The following is a 17129-nucleotide window of genomic DNA, read 5'->3' as shown; positions in this document are numbered from 1 at the left end:
GAACTGCAACATCAATATAATAGTAGTATTATGATAAAAATTCTGCATAGTAAATTTTGACTTAAGCAATGTTATGCACAAATATTTTATGCATAAACATTCGACGATTAAACTTTATGCGTGAAATATATTCGAACAAACAAAAATATGCCTGAACAATTTATGCGTAAGTATACTATGTCAAAACAGATTATGGGAAAGGTGAATTATGCCAATATCAATTATGCCAAAACAAGGGGAACCAGATGTCACACGTAATTAATTAGGAACAGGGTTGCTAAAATGTACCTAAAAGTAATGCTATTTGTAAATGTAGCTCAGAGTATATCATAAATAATCGCAAGATACATGAGTCTATCGGAATGATGGAGCTAAATTCACATTACAATGGGAACAAAATTCCTCTCACATGTGCTCAGGTGAATTCTATTAAATTTTTATTTCATTAGCTTGGAAATTAATAAATTTTTTGAGGTACTAATTAAATAGGTAATGAATAAGAATGAAAGAAAACAGCCTAGCAGTGGGAAACAATGTAGACTTCTAAAAATGTTCAAAAAAAGTCGTGATCATAATTCATTATCATACATAAATAAATATTAATTATAGGACATTCTTACACAGATTGACTGAGGCCCACAGTAAGCTCAAGAGGGCTTGTGTTGTGAGTACTCAGACAACGATATATAAAATATATAAACTTATATACATAGAAAACATCCATGACTCAGGAACAAATATCTGTGCTCATAACACAAATAAATGCCCTTACCGGGATTCTAACCCGGGACCGCGGCATAGCAGGCAGGGTCACTACCAACTGCGCCAGACCGGTCGGTCAAAAATATATGTTTGTATCAGACTTGTGGTAAATCCACTGATTTCCGTAGCGTAAAATTTACTACAAAATTATATTTAAGTACATAAGTGGTACATAAATGTTTTCGGATACAATAAAATTCAAAAAGCGACCTAGGAATAAAAAGTTGATAATCTCGTAATCCTAAATTACTCAACTTTGCGGCTCTCAATAAGTTAAGTACTTGTTTACCCCAAAAGTTGGATCATTTGAAATAAATGCGTCTGTAGAAATTCTTACTTTAGGGCTTACTTGGAATGGGAAACGATCGAGCTGTCAAGAGGGCGTTCTTGGGTCGACTGGCTGGTGGCAGTGGTTCACCGAATCTTAACCTGTACTTCATTTCTTAAAATTATATAACCTATGCAATACAAGGTTTAATTTTCAATCTACGTGAAAAGTGGACAGTTTTAGCTATGTGCTGGAATCCCAACTTGCCGGCGTGGTTTCAGCGCTGGTTTTCAGCCTTGGGCCTCAAGTTAATTTTAGTAAGAATATGAATATATTTGGCATCCTAAAATAAAGTTACTAGACTTTACTTAAGGCTTCTCTTGATTTTAACTAGGTACTTAATTAAATTATAATACTATTTAGAAATACTCTTATAGTTTTGCTGATAATTATGTTATCTTCATTACCTCTATTATTCTGTTTTACTATTGAAATGTTACTTAAAATTTTAAACGTATTTCATATTTATGAGAGCGGTGTCGGTAAATAAACGTAGTACTAAAATAGTAGCAGCCACTATTATTTTCTTAAACAATGAAAACTGTTCTCCTCGACACTATTGTTTTCCTTGGCAGTGCTGAAAAGCATATAAAATCGTGAAAAATAAACAATTTTTGAGTAAAAAACTGTTAATCTTATACTTTTAAACGAGCAATTCTTGTATATTTATTTATTTATTTATTTATATATACCGACGATCTCGGAAACCGCTCTAACGATTTCGCTGAAATTTATTATGTGGGGGTTTTCGGGGGTGAAAAATCGATCTAACTTATCCTTAGGTCCTGGAAAACGCGAATTTTCGAGTTTTCATGCGTTTTTCTTCGCGCGCCATCTCGTGTGCAGTAGTTGTACTGTTAAGACAGAATTCTTTCGGTCGATGTAAGTACTATTTATTGCAAAGACTAGATGGCGACACAGGTCAAGGCTAACACGAATAGAAAAATACACTATTTGAGCTTTTGTGGCAAAACGCGCGCCATCTCGTGTAGAGTAGTTGTGTTGTTAAGACTGAGAATTCTTTCGCTCGATGTAGGTACTATTTATTTTTGAACTAGATGGCGACACATGTCAAGGATACGAAACAGAACCGAGCGAAGCTCGGTTGCCCAGATATTAAATACAAAAGTACAAAATATTAGTTGCTATCCTTTAAACTTAGATCTATAAAAGTTTTGAATGGTCAAAACATGGTCAAATAGTATTCCACTTGTTGTGTGCCACTAATAGTATACCACTATGTTGACATCCTGGATTTCTTTAAAATAATAACTAATACTCTGTCAACCAAGTCTGTCAGTAAATAAGAACAAAGAAAACTATATGCATCCTTTTCTTTAGGGTGCTAGAGAAAAGGATACCTATAGTTTTCTTAGTTCTTATTTACTGACAGACTTGTTTGACAGAATATAGTAGGTGCTCATAAATAGTGTACATTAATTTTGTTTCCGAACTAGTTAGCAATTTGCATGAATCTCACTCATTTTCACCAGATAAAGATACAAATTGCTAAATAGTTAAATAAAAAAAAGTGATATAACTATTTGACTGTTAATGTAATTTCTTTGAATTAGCAGAATATTAAAATCATACGAATGTCATAAAAGTACTATAATATATTTAGGTATTTGTGTTGTAATATGCATGTGTGTGTATTACTGTTTGGTGTTATGATTTATAAGCTTGTTGGTTTCTGATTAATTTTTACCTTGTTGACATTCTAGAGATTTTAATATCCTAATTTAGTTTAATTTGGACTTTACTTGGACCTTACAAAGATTTGTCTATGGAAACAAAAGGACAATAATTATTCTTTAATGAAAAACATAAATATTAGACAAATCTTTGTGAGCCTAGACGACTGTAGTACTGACTGACTTTCAAGCATGACTGACTTCAATAAAAATACTATCTTTACATACTATTCTTATCAATTTCTCGAATTGTAAAGCAAATTTAATGTAGAAATACTAAGACTGACACTCACTGACGCTACACATACATCCAACGATTTCACTTAATGATAACGTGACAATCAGTTTGCTGGAATTAAAAAGAAAACTACTTTCAACTGTATCCATAATGTGTATTACGAACAAATTCCTGTGTGCACACCGTGACCATTGTCGTCCGAGAAAAGAAGAAAGTGAACATCTAATTCCAGTCCATAACTTAACGTTTTTGTAACAGAAGACGGTAACTTATTCCACTTCAGTGATAGACTTGCAAAATCGGGTAATATCGATGTTACGCGTCTTGCGTTCAATGTTTATTTTACGATGGACAAGATGGACCTTTTAGTTGACGACCGGACTTAACGACGTGCCTTAACAACACTGACGTGACTAGACTCCTGACGATGACAATAATAGTTAAGTATCAGTTAATTTAACGATTTAACGCGTCTGTATCCAGCTTACGGTTACTTTAACGAAATTTAATTCTTTCACATTCCAGCGTCGGTTTACAAAACCACCCATACCTTTACTCACAATATCCAATCGATTTCCCGAGCGCTTCATCGCAGCACACATACTCCGTACCAGGGATGAATGCCCAATTCAGCCCGGAGATGTACAATCCAGCTTTAGCACCTCATTCTCATGAGCTGCTTCAGCAGAATGATGCAAGTGCTCAGCAGTCCCAGCAACAGCCCACATTGCTCGTCAACTCCACCAGGGCGTCAGAAAGATGGGATGGTAAGTCTAAACTGCTACAATTCATCGAACCAATCGTCGATGGCTTCAAGAGTCTCATTGATCCGATCGCTAGCGTATTCTACGATGCCATGCCAGCCACCTTCCGTGGTCTTACATCCGATGTCTCGACAGCAAAGAGCACAGAAGACGTGAAAGAAAAGGTCAAAAAACCTCGAGAAATACTAGTGCCGCAACCGAGGAACATCGCTCAACGAAAGATGACTTATCGAAAGTCAATGAACCAAAGGCCTAAGAAATATAACGAATTGAAACTCGACTTAGACAAAATGAAACATAATAAAGACTTCCACAATTATGTTAAAACAAAAAAGTATAAATATAACTATCCTAACACGTATTATTATCCGAGAGTTAAATATTTTGTTAATCCTCACTCATTTTATACTAAAACCAATAATACAAGATTAGTCCCTTACAAGAAAGATACTAACATCGTCAATAATGATGTATTGTCTACTTTCAATGAATCTAGTGAATGGAAACCTATTGTTGTTGCTAATTTAGACACAACCATTCCCAATGACATTAATCCTATTACTGAAATAACACCGTTAGTTCCTTTAAAAAGAAAAAGGAATCGAGTAAAAAGGGATGTTACTGATACTTACACAAACTCTTTTCGAAATTCAAGCATTGCTGTTGAAGGTAGGAAATATAACACAGGCAAAGGTTTTTTAGATTATATAAGCAGTATCTTATTCGTCGAACCGGTAACACAGTTTTTAAAAACAGAATCTAAAGGTCAGCCACAATATTACTCGATGGCGTATGATGCCCTTATGTTAACTCTTGAAGTTGTAGATGGCATAATGGGCGTATCTGATGAGCTCACCAAATATTACATGGCACCAAAGAAAAAAACAAAAAAGAAGTATAGGAAAAAGATGGTAGAAAAACAAGCAGTCACACAAGATAATCAGACCAGCCGAAGACACAAGAAACATTTTCACTAAGCATTAAACTCTACAGAATTTTATCATGTTACTTTAAATCGGTGGTGGTTTAACGCATTTAATGTTGCATTTATTTTTTGTTACATAGGTTCACGGGTACTAAAGGTTTGTAAATATCAATGAAAATGTATATAATTATGCCACTTTGATAACTACATGATGACATTTTATATGTTTTCTCTAACGTAAAGATTGTTTTATATATCTTGTCATTATTACTACGATTTATATTATCTAATATGATATTTATAATTATTTAATCAGATTTGTAAACTAAATAGACATTTGCATTTATTTTCATTTTCTAAAAGTTAAAAATTTTAATGTATCTAAACTTACAAAACATAAAATTTTCTATAGTTATAATTGTAGTTCTATAGTTTCTATAGCTACATTTTCTATAGTTTGCTATTTTTCTATAGTTTCTTTAGTTTAGTGTAGTACAATTTCTTTAACATCGCCATATTTAAACCTGCTTACTGTATTCATAAATCTTTTTACTATTCACAAATTCCCTTATCACATCCAGCTTTCAGACCAAATGCTGTGTTTGCCATTACTTCCAACGTGTGTCCCATAAATCTAATTTGGGAATAACCATGTTTTAGGAATTAGGTAACAGTTAATGTTATTTACTGATTTTTATTGCGTTTTTGGTGAATAGAGTAAATATTATTTTCTGTGTCTATTTCGTAACAAATCTGATTAGACTGTCAATATAAAATATACAACCATGGCCATAATAGTCTTCATAAGGATAATACTTACAATAATTATTACGATTATTGTAAGAAGATCAAATCTTTTGTCATTTAATATCAAGTGAACAAAAAAATGATTTTACAAAATTTGCCAAGTGGACTAGTCACAAAATATTGCGAGTCAATTGAAATATTGATGAGGTGTCAACTTTTTTTCCACTTGATATTACGCTCTCTATTAGTATAAATACGAGTATATCTTAATTTGGCCATGGCTGTACCAACATTTGAATTGATATTTGTAAAAATACTATAAGGTTTAATCTTTCACGATAAATTATATATTATACTTCTAAATCGGGACTTAATCGCATATCACTACATTATAAAATAACCAACGTTTCAGGGACGACGTTGTCCCCGTGGTCTCGGAGTAGTGTCTGTAGTGATACGGAATTAAGGCCCACTTGCACCAACCACTTATCATCGGTCAAATTCCATATAAAATGGTGGATTAACCCTCCATTTTCGTTGGTGCAAGTGGCCCTAAGCCCCGATTTAAAAATAATTAAATACTATATGTTTTCCAATTGTGCGCAGGATTCCGGAGACGTCCAATGTCCTATGGAACATCGCGCGCTACATCAAGAGCTTATTCGGGTTCCCCGACATAGCGCTGAGCCAGCCATCCATGCCAATGCCCATGTATGTCATGCCAACGCCAATGGAGATGTACGGGCAGATGGGGCAGCCAATGGTGATGCCAGACATGCATCAGATGCAGATGGCAATGGTCTAATTGGACATCTGGACGTTAGAGGCTAAAGCGATCAAGTGACGAATTTTGATAACGAGCTAAATGTCAGACCGTCACGCCCGCTTGATCCGTTACCTTTTTGTGATAAACGTGGCGGTCTGACATTTAGCGATTCTCTCAGTGCAATGTTTTAAATTCATTGTTTTTTTTCTCTTGTTGAATTTCAAGCATTGCGCTTTCTGCCCGTTGTTTTTCTAAAAGACTGATTTTTTTTTCTAAGTGCGAGCCCGTCGACTTAATATTCGAATTTTAGGTAATTTATTTTAATTGTAAGAGTTGTTGTAAGGCTTATTTATGCGGCACGTTAAAATAAATAAGAGAAAGTTATTTGTTGTTTTATTTATCTTGGGTATTGTTGCAAGAACAGTGTTTCGTATAATTTAATTCAAGTCTTTATAATTTAAAACTGAGAGATAAAATCTTTTCACATAGATATTTTAAAAGGTCTAATCTATTTTATTTATTGTTCAGGGTAGACTTATCTACAGCAGTGGAAATCATGTGGACACACAAACAAAATATAAGTAGATAAAACAGAAGTATTAGATAAAAGGTAGATAATTAACAAATCTGTTTCACAAGTGAGACAAAATATTCTATTAAATGTAGAAAAATGGATGGACCATGAAAGAAAAACAAAGTAAAATTGAATGCATGAATTTAATTACATTTGTACTAATAACAATATGGGCCTTAATTTTGGTAAGTAACAACAGGCAACGTTATCGCTAAGCAACGATCTCTTCCAGTAGCGGACTGGTGGTCGGACTTTTGGGTACCGAAATTCAAGTTTCTCCAAAATTCTTGCCTGGGTGCATAGCCAACGTCACAATTGTCTTCGTAAGCGTATTGTAGATAGCTCCCTATAACTCTTACATATATATAGTCCTCCTCACCGATTTCGGCGATGGCGACCTCAGCAACTATGGATTACGCCTGTTATGGGCTCTAATATGGCTGGCCAGGCCGAACTTCGTCTTAAAGACTCTTTGGCAAGTGCTACAATAGAGTTGGCCAGAGGTATTGTATGTATATACGTAGGAGGGCTTCGGTCTGTCTTTGCGTTGCTGGCGTTTGGCATCTAAAGTATTGAGGCGTCTTTCCTCGAATACTTTGCTAGACTGGCTGGACCGCAATTGGTGGAGTTTCGTGGATATCCGTGGACTACCCTCGAAAAAAAACTTTTCATAATGGTAAGGTCTTTTTACAACTCAGTTAAAGGGAAAATGAGTATTTTAGATTGCCAGAGCACAACGGGAGCGCGGAGTGTCCATTAGTTACGGTTACTGCTCACCACCAGTTGGGCCGTACGCTGGTTTGTATCTGACGAAGTAAATTAGGTGAATTAAGACTATTCTCCTATGAATCTTGCAATATTTAATGTATCTCCATATACCACCATTATGAAGTTAGTTATAACGTAGGCACAAATAACCTAGCCACAAAATTAAAATTCAAAAAAAAAAAACCCCGACTGCGACATAGTAGACCGATTTTCATGAAACATGGCTAAGAACACTCCCGACTAACTCAGCTTTCAGACAAAAAAAAAACGAAATCTAAATCGGTTCATCCGTTCGAGAGCTGCGATGCCACAGACAGACACACACACAGACAGACAAACAGACAGACAGACAGACGGACGGACGGACGGACAGACAGATAGACAGACACGTATAACACCCCGTCGTTTTTGCGTCGGGGGTTAAAAAATAACTATAACATTGGTTTTAATAAAAGCTTTCTGTAATGTAAATTATTTTGTAATTACAAATTAATTGTAAAAGAGAGCAATTTTTATACTCATTAATTATATTTGACGCACATTAAAATGAAAGAGTTTTATTAACTAGGATCATTAAAATCTCTTCAGCAATTACTCTCTTCTGTGGAAAATTACGCTTTGTTAAACTCAATTAGTAATTTAGACTGTTTTGTCCGTGTTAAATGTGTAGAAAGAGCTGTAGAGTTAATTATGTCTTTTTCAATCCTTCTCACAGCTTTGGAACGAAATACTTAAAATTACCCACATTATTAAAAAAAATTCAACTCCACTATTAAAGGTATTATACATTGTAGGTACTCGTTTCATATTTTTAACTTTTAATTAATGTAAACTCCGGTTACTTTTAAGGCTACCACTAGTAATACAATGCCTACTACAATAAAAATAAAAACCGGCCAAGAGCGTGTCGGGCCACGCTCAGTGTAGGGTTCCGTAGTTTTCAGTATTTTTCTCAAAAACTGCTGAACCTATCAAGTTCAAAACAATTTTCCTAGAAAGTATTTATAAAGTTCTACTTTTGTGATTTTTTTCATATTTTTTAAACATATGGTTCAAAAGTTAGAGGGGGGGGGAACGCACTTTTTTTTTCCTTTAGGAGCGATTATTTCCGAAAATATTAATATTATCAAAAAACGATCTTAGAAAACCCATATTCATTTTTAAATACCTATCCAAAAATATATCACACGTTGGGGTTGGAATGAAAAAAAATATCAGCCCCCACTTTACATGTAGGGGAGGTACCCTAATAAAACATTTTTTTCCATTTTTTATTTTTGTACTTTGTCGGCGTGATTGATATACATATTGGTACCAAATTTCAGCTTTCTAGTGCTAACGGTTTCTGAGATTATCCGCGGACGGACGGACGGACGGACGGACGGACAGACAGACATGGCGAAACTATAAGGGTTCCTAGTTGACTACGGAACCCTAAAAAGGAAGAAGGAAGACCCTGGGTGAAGGAGTAGTTGCACACGACCAAGCATGGTGTGACCTTCTTCACTCTAGGCGAGAATTAAGACACCAGCGCGCTAACCAACCTTTGTCACTGGACACGGCCACATTCTCCTGCCAGCTTTGTGGTCGCGGCTGCCGCTCTCGCATTGGGCTCACTAGCCATTTGCGGAAGTGCCGCAATCTAATGGACGCTGCTTAACCCATCATATTATTGATGTTAGAGGCAATTGATGATGATGATGAAAGAGAAAAAAATAAGAGGAGAATTTTTTTTATTCTATTTGTGTACATGCGAAAGACCACTAAATGCAAACAAGTTACTGAGCCTGACCTCTCCGTTCTTGAATAGCTTATAAACCCAAAAAGCACATTTTGTATCTTTTGTATGTTGTGTGTTTGTTTCATACATCATAAGGTTCAGGGTGAAAATGATATCGCTTCAATGTGTATGTGCCTGATGATTGATGTAAGTATATGCTCAAATTGAAAGATTGCCTTTAAACTTTTTGTAGGCGTTTATTTTTTTTTTCTCAAATAAGAAGTTTTTATACAGGTAATCATGAAATCGATTGAAAATAAGTGAAAAATAAACACACCAAAATTTCAATTTTACGCAGTTACGGTAGCGACCAGTCGTAGATTAGGTATAATTATATTTCTTATGATTCCAAAAGAAATAAATATTCGTTTCACCAAAAGACATAAAGAAAATTTAACATCAACGTGTCTCTCAAAATTACCTCCATGAATACAAAGTCTGGCAAGTGTACCGAATGCTTTTATCATTAGGGAGCGCCATCTGTTGCTCAGCTGAAATAAACGTTTTAAAAACCATGCCTAAATATAAGAGAAACATTTCAGTTATGACTTTTTGATGAAATGGGATTTCTAGGGTGATATGAACTTATGCATGACAAAAAGGTTAAACTTTTTAACGATTACTACTATAATGTCTTTGTAAGCGCTGGTGGCCTAGCGGTAAGAGCGTGCGACTTCCAATCCGGAGGTCGCGGGTTCGAACCCAGGCTCGTACCAATGAGTTTTTCGGAATTTATGTCATTTGATATTTGCAAGTCGCTTTTAGGTGAAGGAAAACATCGTGAGGAAACTGGACTAATTCCAATAAGGCCTATTTAGTTACCCTTTTGGTTGGCAGGTCAGATGGCAGTAGCTTTCGTAAAACTGGTGCCTACGCCAAATCTTGGGATTAGTTGACACAGCGGACCCCAGGCTCTCATGAACCGTGGCAAATGCCGGGATAACGCAAGGAGGATGACTACTATAATGTATTTTGAAGTAACTTTAACACCTACCCAAAAACGACGAGGTGTGTGTACTCGTAAGTTTGACGTGTCTGTCTGTCTGTTTGTCTGTCTGCCTGTGTGTGTGTCTATCTGTGGCATCGTAGCTCCCGAACGGATGAACAGATTTCGATTTAGTTTTTTTTGTTTGAAAGCTGAGTTAGTCGGGAGTGTTCTTAGCCATGTTTCATGAAAATCGGTCTACTATGTCGCGGTCGGGGGTTTTCAAAATTTTAATGTGTGGTTAGGTTAGTTACCTCGTGTAGAATGTTTGCTTGCTGTGTAGTAACGGGATAAGAATTTCACCACCTGTTTTCCTCCTGTGGATGATGTTGGAGTCGCCTGTGGGTTGTGGATTTAGTTGTGGCATGGACAATGGACTAGAGTAACCTCAAGTACAGCAGTTCTCAAAAAGTTTGTACAAAAATTAAGGAAGAAATTAAATCATTTGTTTTAATTCATATTTTGTTACCAAGATTTATTTGATGAATTGAAGCTTTATTTCATCATTAAGGTTCTCTAGTATCTATATTTTATTAATTATAACAATTATTATATATATACATACATAAATTCTTATGAAAGTCGACTTATATTACTAAATGTTGGTAGAATAACCTAACCACAAAATTAAAATTTTGAAAAACCCCCGAACGCCACATAGTGGACCGATTTTCATGAAACATGGCTAAGAACACTCCTGACTAACTCAGCTTTCAAACAAAAAAAAACTTAATCTAAATAGGTTCATCCGCTTGGGAGCTACAATGCCACAGACAGACATACACACAGACAGACAGACGGACAGGCAGACAGACAGGCAGACAGACAAAGATACAGACACGTCAAACTTATAAGATCCCGACGTTTTTGCGTCGGGGGTTAAAAATAGGATAAACTAAAATTTGCTGACGTGGCTATGTGCAAAGTTTTTGGGAACTGCTCAGCAAATCAAGATTTGTGTAGCAACTCAAGTTTAGCGAAACACACTTTGTCAGTTACCATAAGAACGATATTTTCTAGTATCTTTATACGAGTAAACGGTTCCTCACAGCAAGCGTCAAAGTGCGATTATTTGCTATAAAATAACTCATTTCGTTTTCATTCAACCCTTTAAATGCTAACCCTCTCGTTCATAAACGTACACTGAAGTTATCAAGCCGATAAAGTTCGTTTGTTCCTTTCTATTACACCAATACGTCGGAAAGGGACAAATAAATTTATCGGCTTGATAACTTCAGTGTACGTTTATGAACGAGAGGGTTAGCATTTAAAGGGTTGAATGAAAACGAAATGAGTTATTTTATAGCAAATAATCGCACTTTGACGCTTGCTGTGAGGAACCGTTTACTCGTATAAAGATACTAGAAAATATCGTTCTTATGGTAACTGACAAAGTATGTTTCGCCAAACTTGAGTTGCTACACAAATCTGGATTTGCTGAGCAGTTCCCAAAAACTTTGTACATAGCCACGTCAGCAAATTTTAATTTATCCTATTTTTAACCCCCGACGCAAAAACGTCGGGATCTTATAAGTTTGACGTGTCTTTATCTTTGTCTGTCTGCCTGTCTGTCTGCCTGTCCGTCTGTCTGTCTGTGTGTATGTCTGTCTGTCTGTGGCATCGTAGCTCCCAAACGGATGAACCGATTTAGATTAAGTTTTTTTTTGTTTGAAAGCTGAGTTAGTCAGGAGTGTTTTTAGCCATGTTTCATGAAAATCGGTCCACTATGTGGCGTTCGGGGGTTTTTCAAAATTTTAATTTTGTGGTTAGGTTATTCTACCAACATTTAGTAATATAAGTCGACTTTCATAAGAATTTATGTATGTATATATAGAATAATTGTTATAATTAATAAAATATAGATACTAGAGAACCTTAACCCTTAATTTGGCAAAGTCCGGTGGGACGGACAGGTGATAAAAAAAAATATTTCGCTTTTTAGGTAGAATTTTATTTAATTTAACATATGGAAAGAGACTCTTTTATGATACATGCTTTGTATAAAAATACTATTTGACCACTGTCAACACTCGTTTGACAGTTACTCGTCAAGATGGCACCGCATCAGAAGTTAACTTTTTTTAGCAAAATATTTATGCGTTTTTCTTTTGGTTTTTGTAAGAACAGGGTATTTCTGTTGCATAAATAATAAAATATATTACATAATAGTTGCAAGTGGTTATGTTTTCAATTTATTTCTCAATTTCTAATACTCATAATCATCATCTAAACAAGTTGTCCGCCGCACCGGACAGTGCCAAATATATACTAAATACGATTTGTCCGCCGTGGCGGACTATGCCAATGTTGCGGTGACACGTGTTGTAACAAATTATTATATTGTTTTGTTTATTATTTTGATTTTCTTGTTTTGGTGGCCTGCTTTTATGCTTAGATTTTTTATTTAATCCAACAGCGTGTGGTGCTGGACCAAGCAGTTAAAATTTTGGCGCTTTTAGGTATACGTAGTGCGCGGATATTGTGAATGTTACATATCGCGCGAGGGGCAATAAACATTAAAGAAAACCGGGTAGATCAAAATTTATAATTTCTTTGTCTGCCCCGAACATTGATATAATTAATTTCGGGTAGTTTTGTGTTGTTTACATCTTCGACGACATTTTGCTGGGACATCACTGTCACATCAGTCTGTCGTGATCACGGCCTGTGCAACCTGGCCAAAAAGTCGGAAAAAAGTTGAAATAATGATATTTGACTATAAATATGTGTCAGTTTGATTTTCATACAAAATTATTATATTTGTTAATTTTTAAAATAAATATATGTTAAGAAATACTTGTTTATTTTAAATTACCGTATGTTTGGCAGTGTCCGCCTCAGCGGACATATTAATTTATCCCAATATTTGGCAGAGTCCGCTGTGGCGGACATATTTTTTTTCCAAAACTAATAAATCTATATTTTTTTAAATATTTTTCGGACGCTTTAAAAACACCTGTTATTCAATATATTAAGTAAAATCAGAAAATTTATGTCACCAGAGTCTCTGCCAAATTAAGGGTTAATGATGAAATAAAGCTTCAATTCATCAAATAAATCTTGGTAACAAAATATGAATTAAAACAAATGATTTAATTTCTTCCTTAATTTTTGTACAAACTTTTTGAGAACTGTTGTACTTGAGGTTACTCTAGTCCATTGTCCACGCCACAACTGAATCCACAACCCACAGGCGACTCCAACATCATCCACAGGAGGAAAACAGGTGGTGAAATTCTTATCCCGTTACTACACAGCAAGCAAACATTCTACACGAGGTAACTAACCTAACCACACATTAAAATTTTGAAAACCCCCGACCGCGACATAGTGGACCGATTTTCATGAAACATGGCTAAGAACTCCCGACTAACTCAGCTTTCAAACAAAAAAAACTAAATCGAAATCTGTTCATCCGTTCGGGAGCTACGATGCCACAGACAGACACACACACAGGCAGACAGACAAACAGACAGACAGACACGTCAAACTTACACACACCTCGTCGTTTTTGCGTCGGGGTTAAAAAGGGTAGGTGTCTTCTGGGCGAGCTCACTCCATCGTAGGCCACGTCTTTGCCTTTGGCTAGTCTGTGGTCAAGAGTAAGCCCATTTATAATAATAAAAAAAAAAGTTACTTCAAAATACATTATATAGTAAACATACTTTGTCAGTTACCATAAGAACGATATTTTCTAGTATCTTTATACGAGTAAACGGTTCCTCACAGCAAGCGTCAAAGTGCGATTATTTGCTATAAAATAACTCATTTCGTTTTCATTCAACCCTTTAAATGCTAACCCTCTCGTTCATAAACGTACACTGAAGTTATCAAGCCGATAAATTTATTTGTCCCTTTCCGACGTATTGGTGTAATAGAAAGGAACAAACGAACTTTATCGGCTTGATAACTTTAGTGAACGTTTATGAATAAGGGGTAAGAGTGGGCCTAAATAGTGACCGTCTACCCCTTTAAGGAATGGGCCAGTTTTTTCAAAGTTGTCCACCCCACTTTTTTCGGATTTGGAATCTTTTATGTGGTTTCCACTCAGAAACGCGAGCTTTTTCAATCCAAATCCAAAATCCAATCACAAGAAAAAAAGTGTCCCAAGGTTTTTTTCCAATTCCGTTACCGCTTTTTTCATACATTTTAAATAAATAATAAAATAAATAAATATTATAGGACATTCTTACACAGATTGACTGAGGCCCACGGTAAGCTCAAGAAGGCTTGTGCTGTGGGTACTCAGACAACGATATATATAATATATAAATACTTATATACATAGAAAACATCCATGACTCAGGAACAAATATCTGTGCTCATCACACTAATAAATGCCCTTACCGGGATTCGAACCCGGGACCGCGGCGCAGCAGGCAGGGTCACTACCGACTGCGCCAGACCGGTCGTCAAATTTTGTATGGCGGTAACGGAATGGAAGGTTTGAAAAATGTATGAAAATCTTGGGACAATTTTTCTCCTATCAGGGTCGAAAGACCTCGCGATTCTTAGTATGAATCGCGTAAAAATACCCATGTTATAAAAAAAGTGGGGAGGACAACTTTGAAAAAAAATGGCCTGAATACTGGCGTGTGTTTAATATTTAAAATGAAAAATCAAAGTATAATTATTAATTTATTAGAACCTAGTAATATTATGGCTATTCTCGTAAGTTTGTACTATATCGTCTAAACTGCGCTTCCAGCTCCTCCAGTGGTGGTGTGAATCGGTGAAGATTTCGTAAGTAACGCTTCTCGTCTGCAACAAAAATAGTGCACACAAAATACAAAATACGTAAACGTATAGCATAGAGAAATAAGTAAGGGAAGACTGGAAGAGTCGTAACTCCACACATCAGTAAATGCGAGTTATTTGTTTAGGCATAGTTATAGTGACATCTAGCGACAATCACGCGTCAAATAGCGTAAACTATCAGTACCACTACTCGATACTAGGTGTCAATAGTGTCTTATATGCCAAAAATTTAATATTAGAACAGTTTACAACTTATATTACAAGCAGAAGGAATTGAAAACAGAATACTGATAATTGAATTGAAAACAGAATAATAAATTAGACTCTTCGTTCGTCGCGACATCTATTGACAAGTAGCAGTACCTACAGGCCCCGTAGCCGAATGGCATTGAAAACGAAACGCCGCGAAAGGTTAGTCTGGCTCTGTCGCGCTAATACGCACGAGCGTTTCGTTTCGTGAGCGATTCGTGAGCGTTTGTGCCATTCGGCTACGCACACTGATAATGTACGCTAGTTGACGCGTGATTGTCGCTAGATGTCACTATAACTATGCCTATGCAAATCACTCGCATTCCAGGGGAGGTCATGACCCCCATGACCACCCCCCCCCCCTGGATCCGCGCATGAGTGGACGCATAGAATGGAGCACCCCCTTGGCCAAGATAAGAGTCGCTGTTTACACATATTGGTGAACCAATCACTTGGCATTGGCATTGGCCTTTCATAAAAGATGGACGTAGAATGGAAAAGACTAGATAATTCTAGGTCATTAACGTTGTCAGCAAAATTTAATTAATAAATAATAACCTCGTAGTAAAATTAAATTATCTGAAATTTTAAATTTTTTTTGAAAATTCTGATAAGCACATTTATCTTTTTTAGGCAGTACCTACATTAAATATTTGCAAGGGTATTGTATTGGGTTGGTAAGAAAGTAATGAGCGAATCATAACCAATATTGTAATTTTTATTTAATTTATTATTTTAATCATTTATCAAAAATATAACGGCCTTCGTTATCTACTACTTGTCTTCATCGTTCTGGTAAAGAATGAATAGCATCGGCGAAGAAGTTCTTAGGTTTAGATTCAAAAAACTCAGCTATGTACTGTCGTAGATGGGCTTGATCATCGAACTTTTTTTCATTCAAGGCATTGCTTAGCGATCTGAACAATGCGTAATCCGTAGGTGCCAAGTCTGGAGAGTACGGTGGATGAGGTATCACTTTCCAACCTAGCTCCAATAGCTTTAGCCGAGTCACTTTTGCAATGTGTGGGCGAGCATTGTCGTGTAAGAAAAAACTTTAGCATGCTGTGGACGATTCTGACAGATTTTTTGGTTTAAATTTTCAAGCTGATTACAGTATACTGATGCGGTAACAGTCATTCCACTTGGTAGGAGTTCCCAGTGAATAATACCATGAATATCCCACCAAACGGACAGCATAACTTTTTTCGGGTGAGGCTCTGTTTTTGGTGCCTCTATTCCTTTTTCGTTTGGAGCTAGCCACTGACGTTTGCGTGTGTGATTTATATATAAGACCCATTTTTCATCTCCAGTGATAAGATGGTCCAACCAGTTGAATGTGCGGCGAAAAGACAGAAGTTGTATGCAGATATCGGCACGGCGGTTTAGTTGATCTCTATCAAGTTCGTGCGGTATCCAAACACTGTATTTGTAGTTTTTTCCCAACTCGTGTAAATGTGTTTCTATGGTGACATGAGAGCAGCCTAACTCGGTAGCAAGAGTACGACTCGTTAGCCTCGGTTCTCCTTCAATTAAGGTTTTTAATTTGGCTACATCAATCTTCACCGGTCGACCAGACTTAGGTTGATCTGATAATGAAAAGTCGCCACTACGAAACCGCTGGAACCATCGTTTCGCCGTGGCCTTCGACACAACTTCAGGAGCAACACGCTGACATATATTACGCACTGCTTCGGCGGCTGAATGGCCAGACTGAAATTCATATATTAAGCAATGCCTTACATGCACTTTTAATTCGTCCATTTTCTTCCTTATATTAGCTCGGCGACAGCT

General features: G+C 36.2%; 1 protein-coding gene across 1 annotated transcript in view; it reads right to left on the bottom strand.

The window, feature by feature from the left end:
• Positions 1–14972: 14972 nt before the first annotated feature.
• The window catches only part of LOC125238217, a 55505-nt gene continuing 53348 nt past the window's right edge, over positions 14973–17129 (bottom strand). The window contains exon 5 of the mRNA XM_048145492.1: positions 14973–15092. Coding sequence (XP_048001449.1) covers positions 14973–15092 — 120 coding nt within the window. The remainder of the gene's footprint in view (positions 15093–17129) is intronic.

The sequence above is a fragment of the Leguminivora glycinivorella genome, chromosome 23 (genome assembly GCF_023078275.1).
Source record: "Leguminivora glycinivorella isolate SPB_JAAS2020 chromosome 23, LegGlyc_1.1, whole genome shotgun sequence".
NCBI lineage: Eukaryota > Metazoa > Arthropoda > Insecta > Lepidoptera > Tortricidae > Leguminivora > Leguminivora glycinivorella.
The sequence above is the reverse complement of the archived record's forward strand: the minus strand, read 5'-3'. Positions and strand labels throughout refer to the sequence as shown.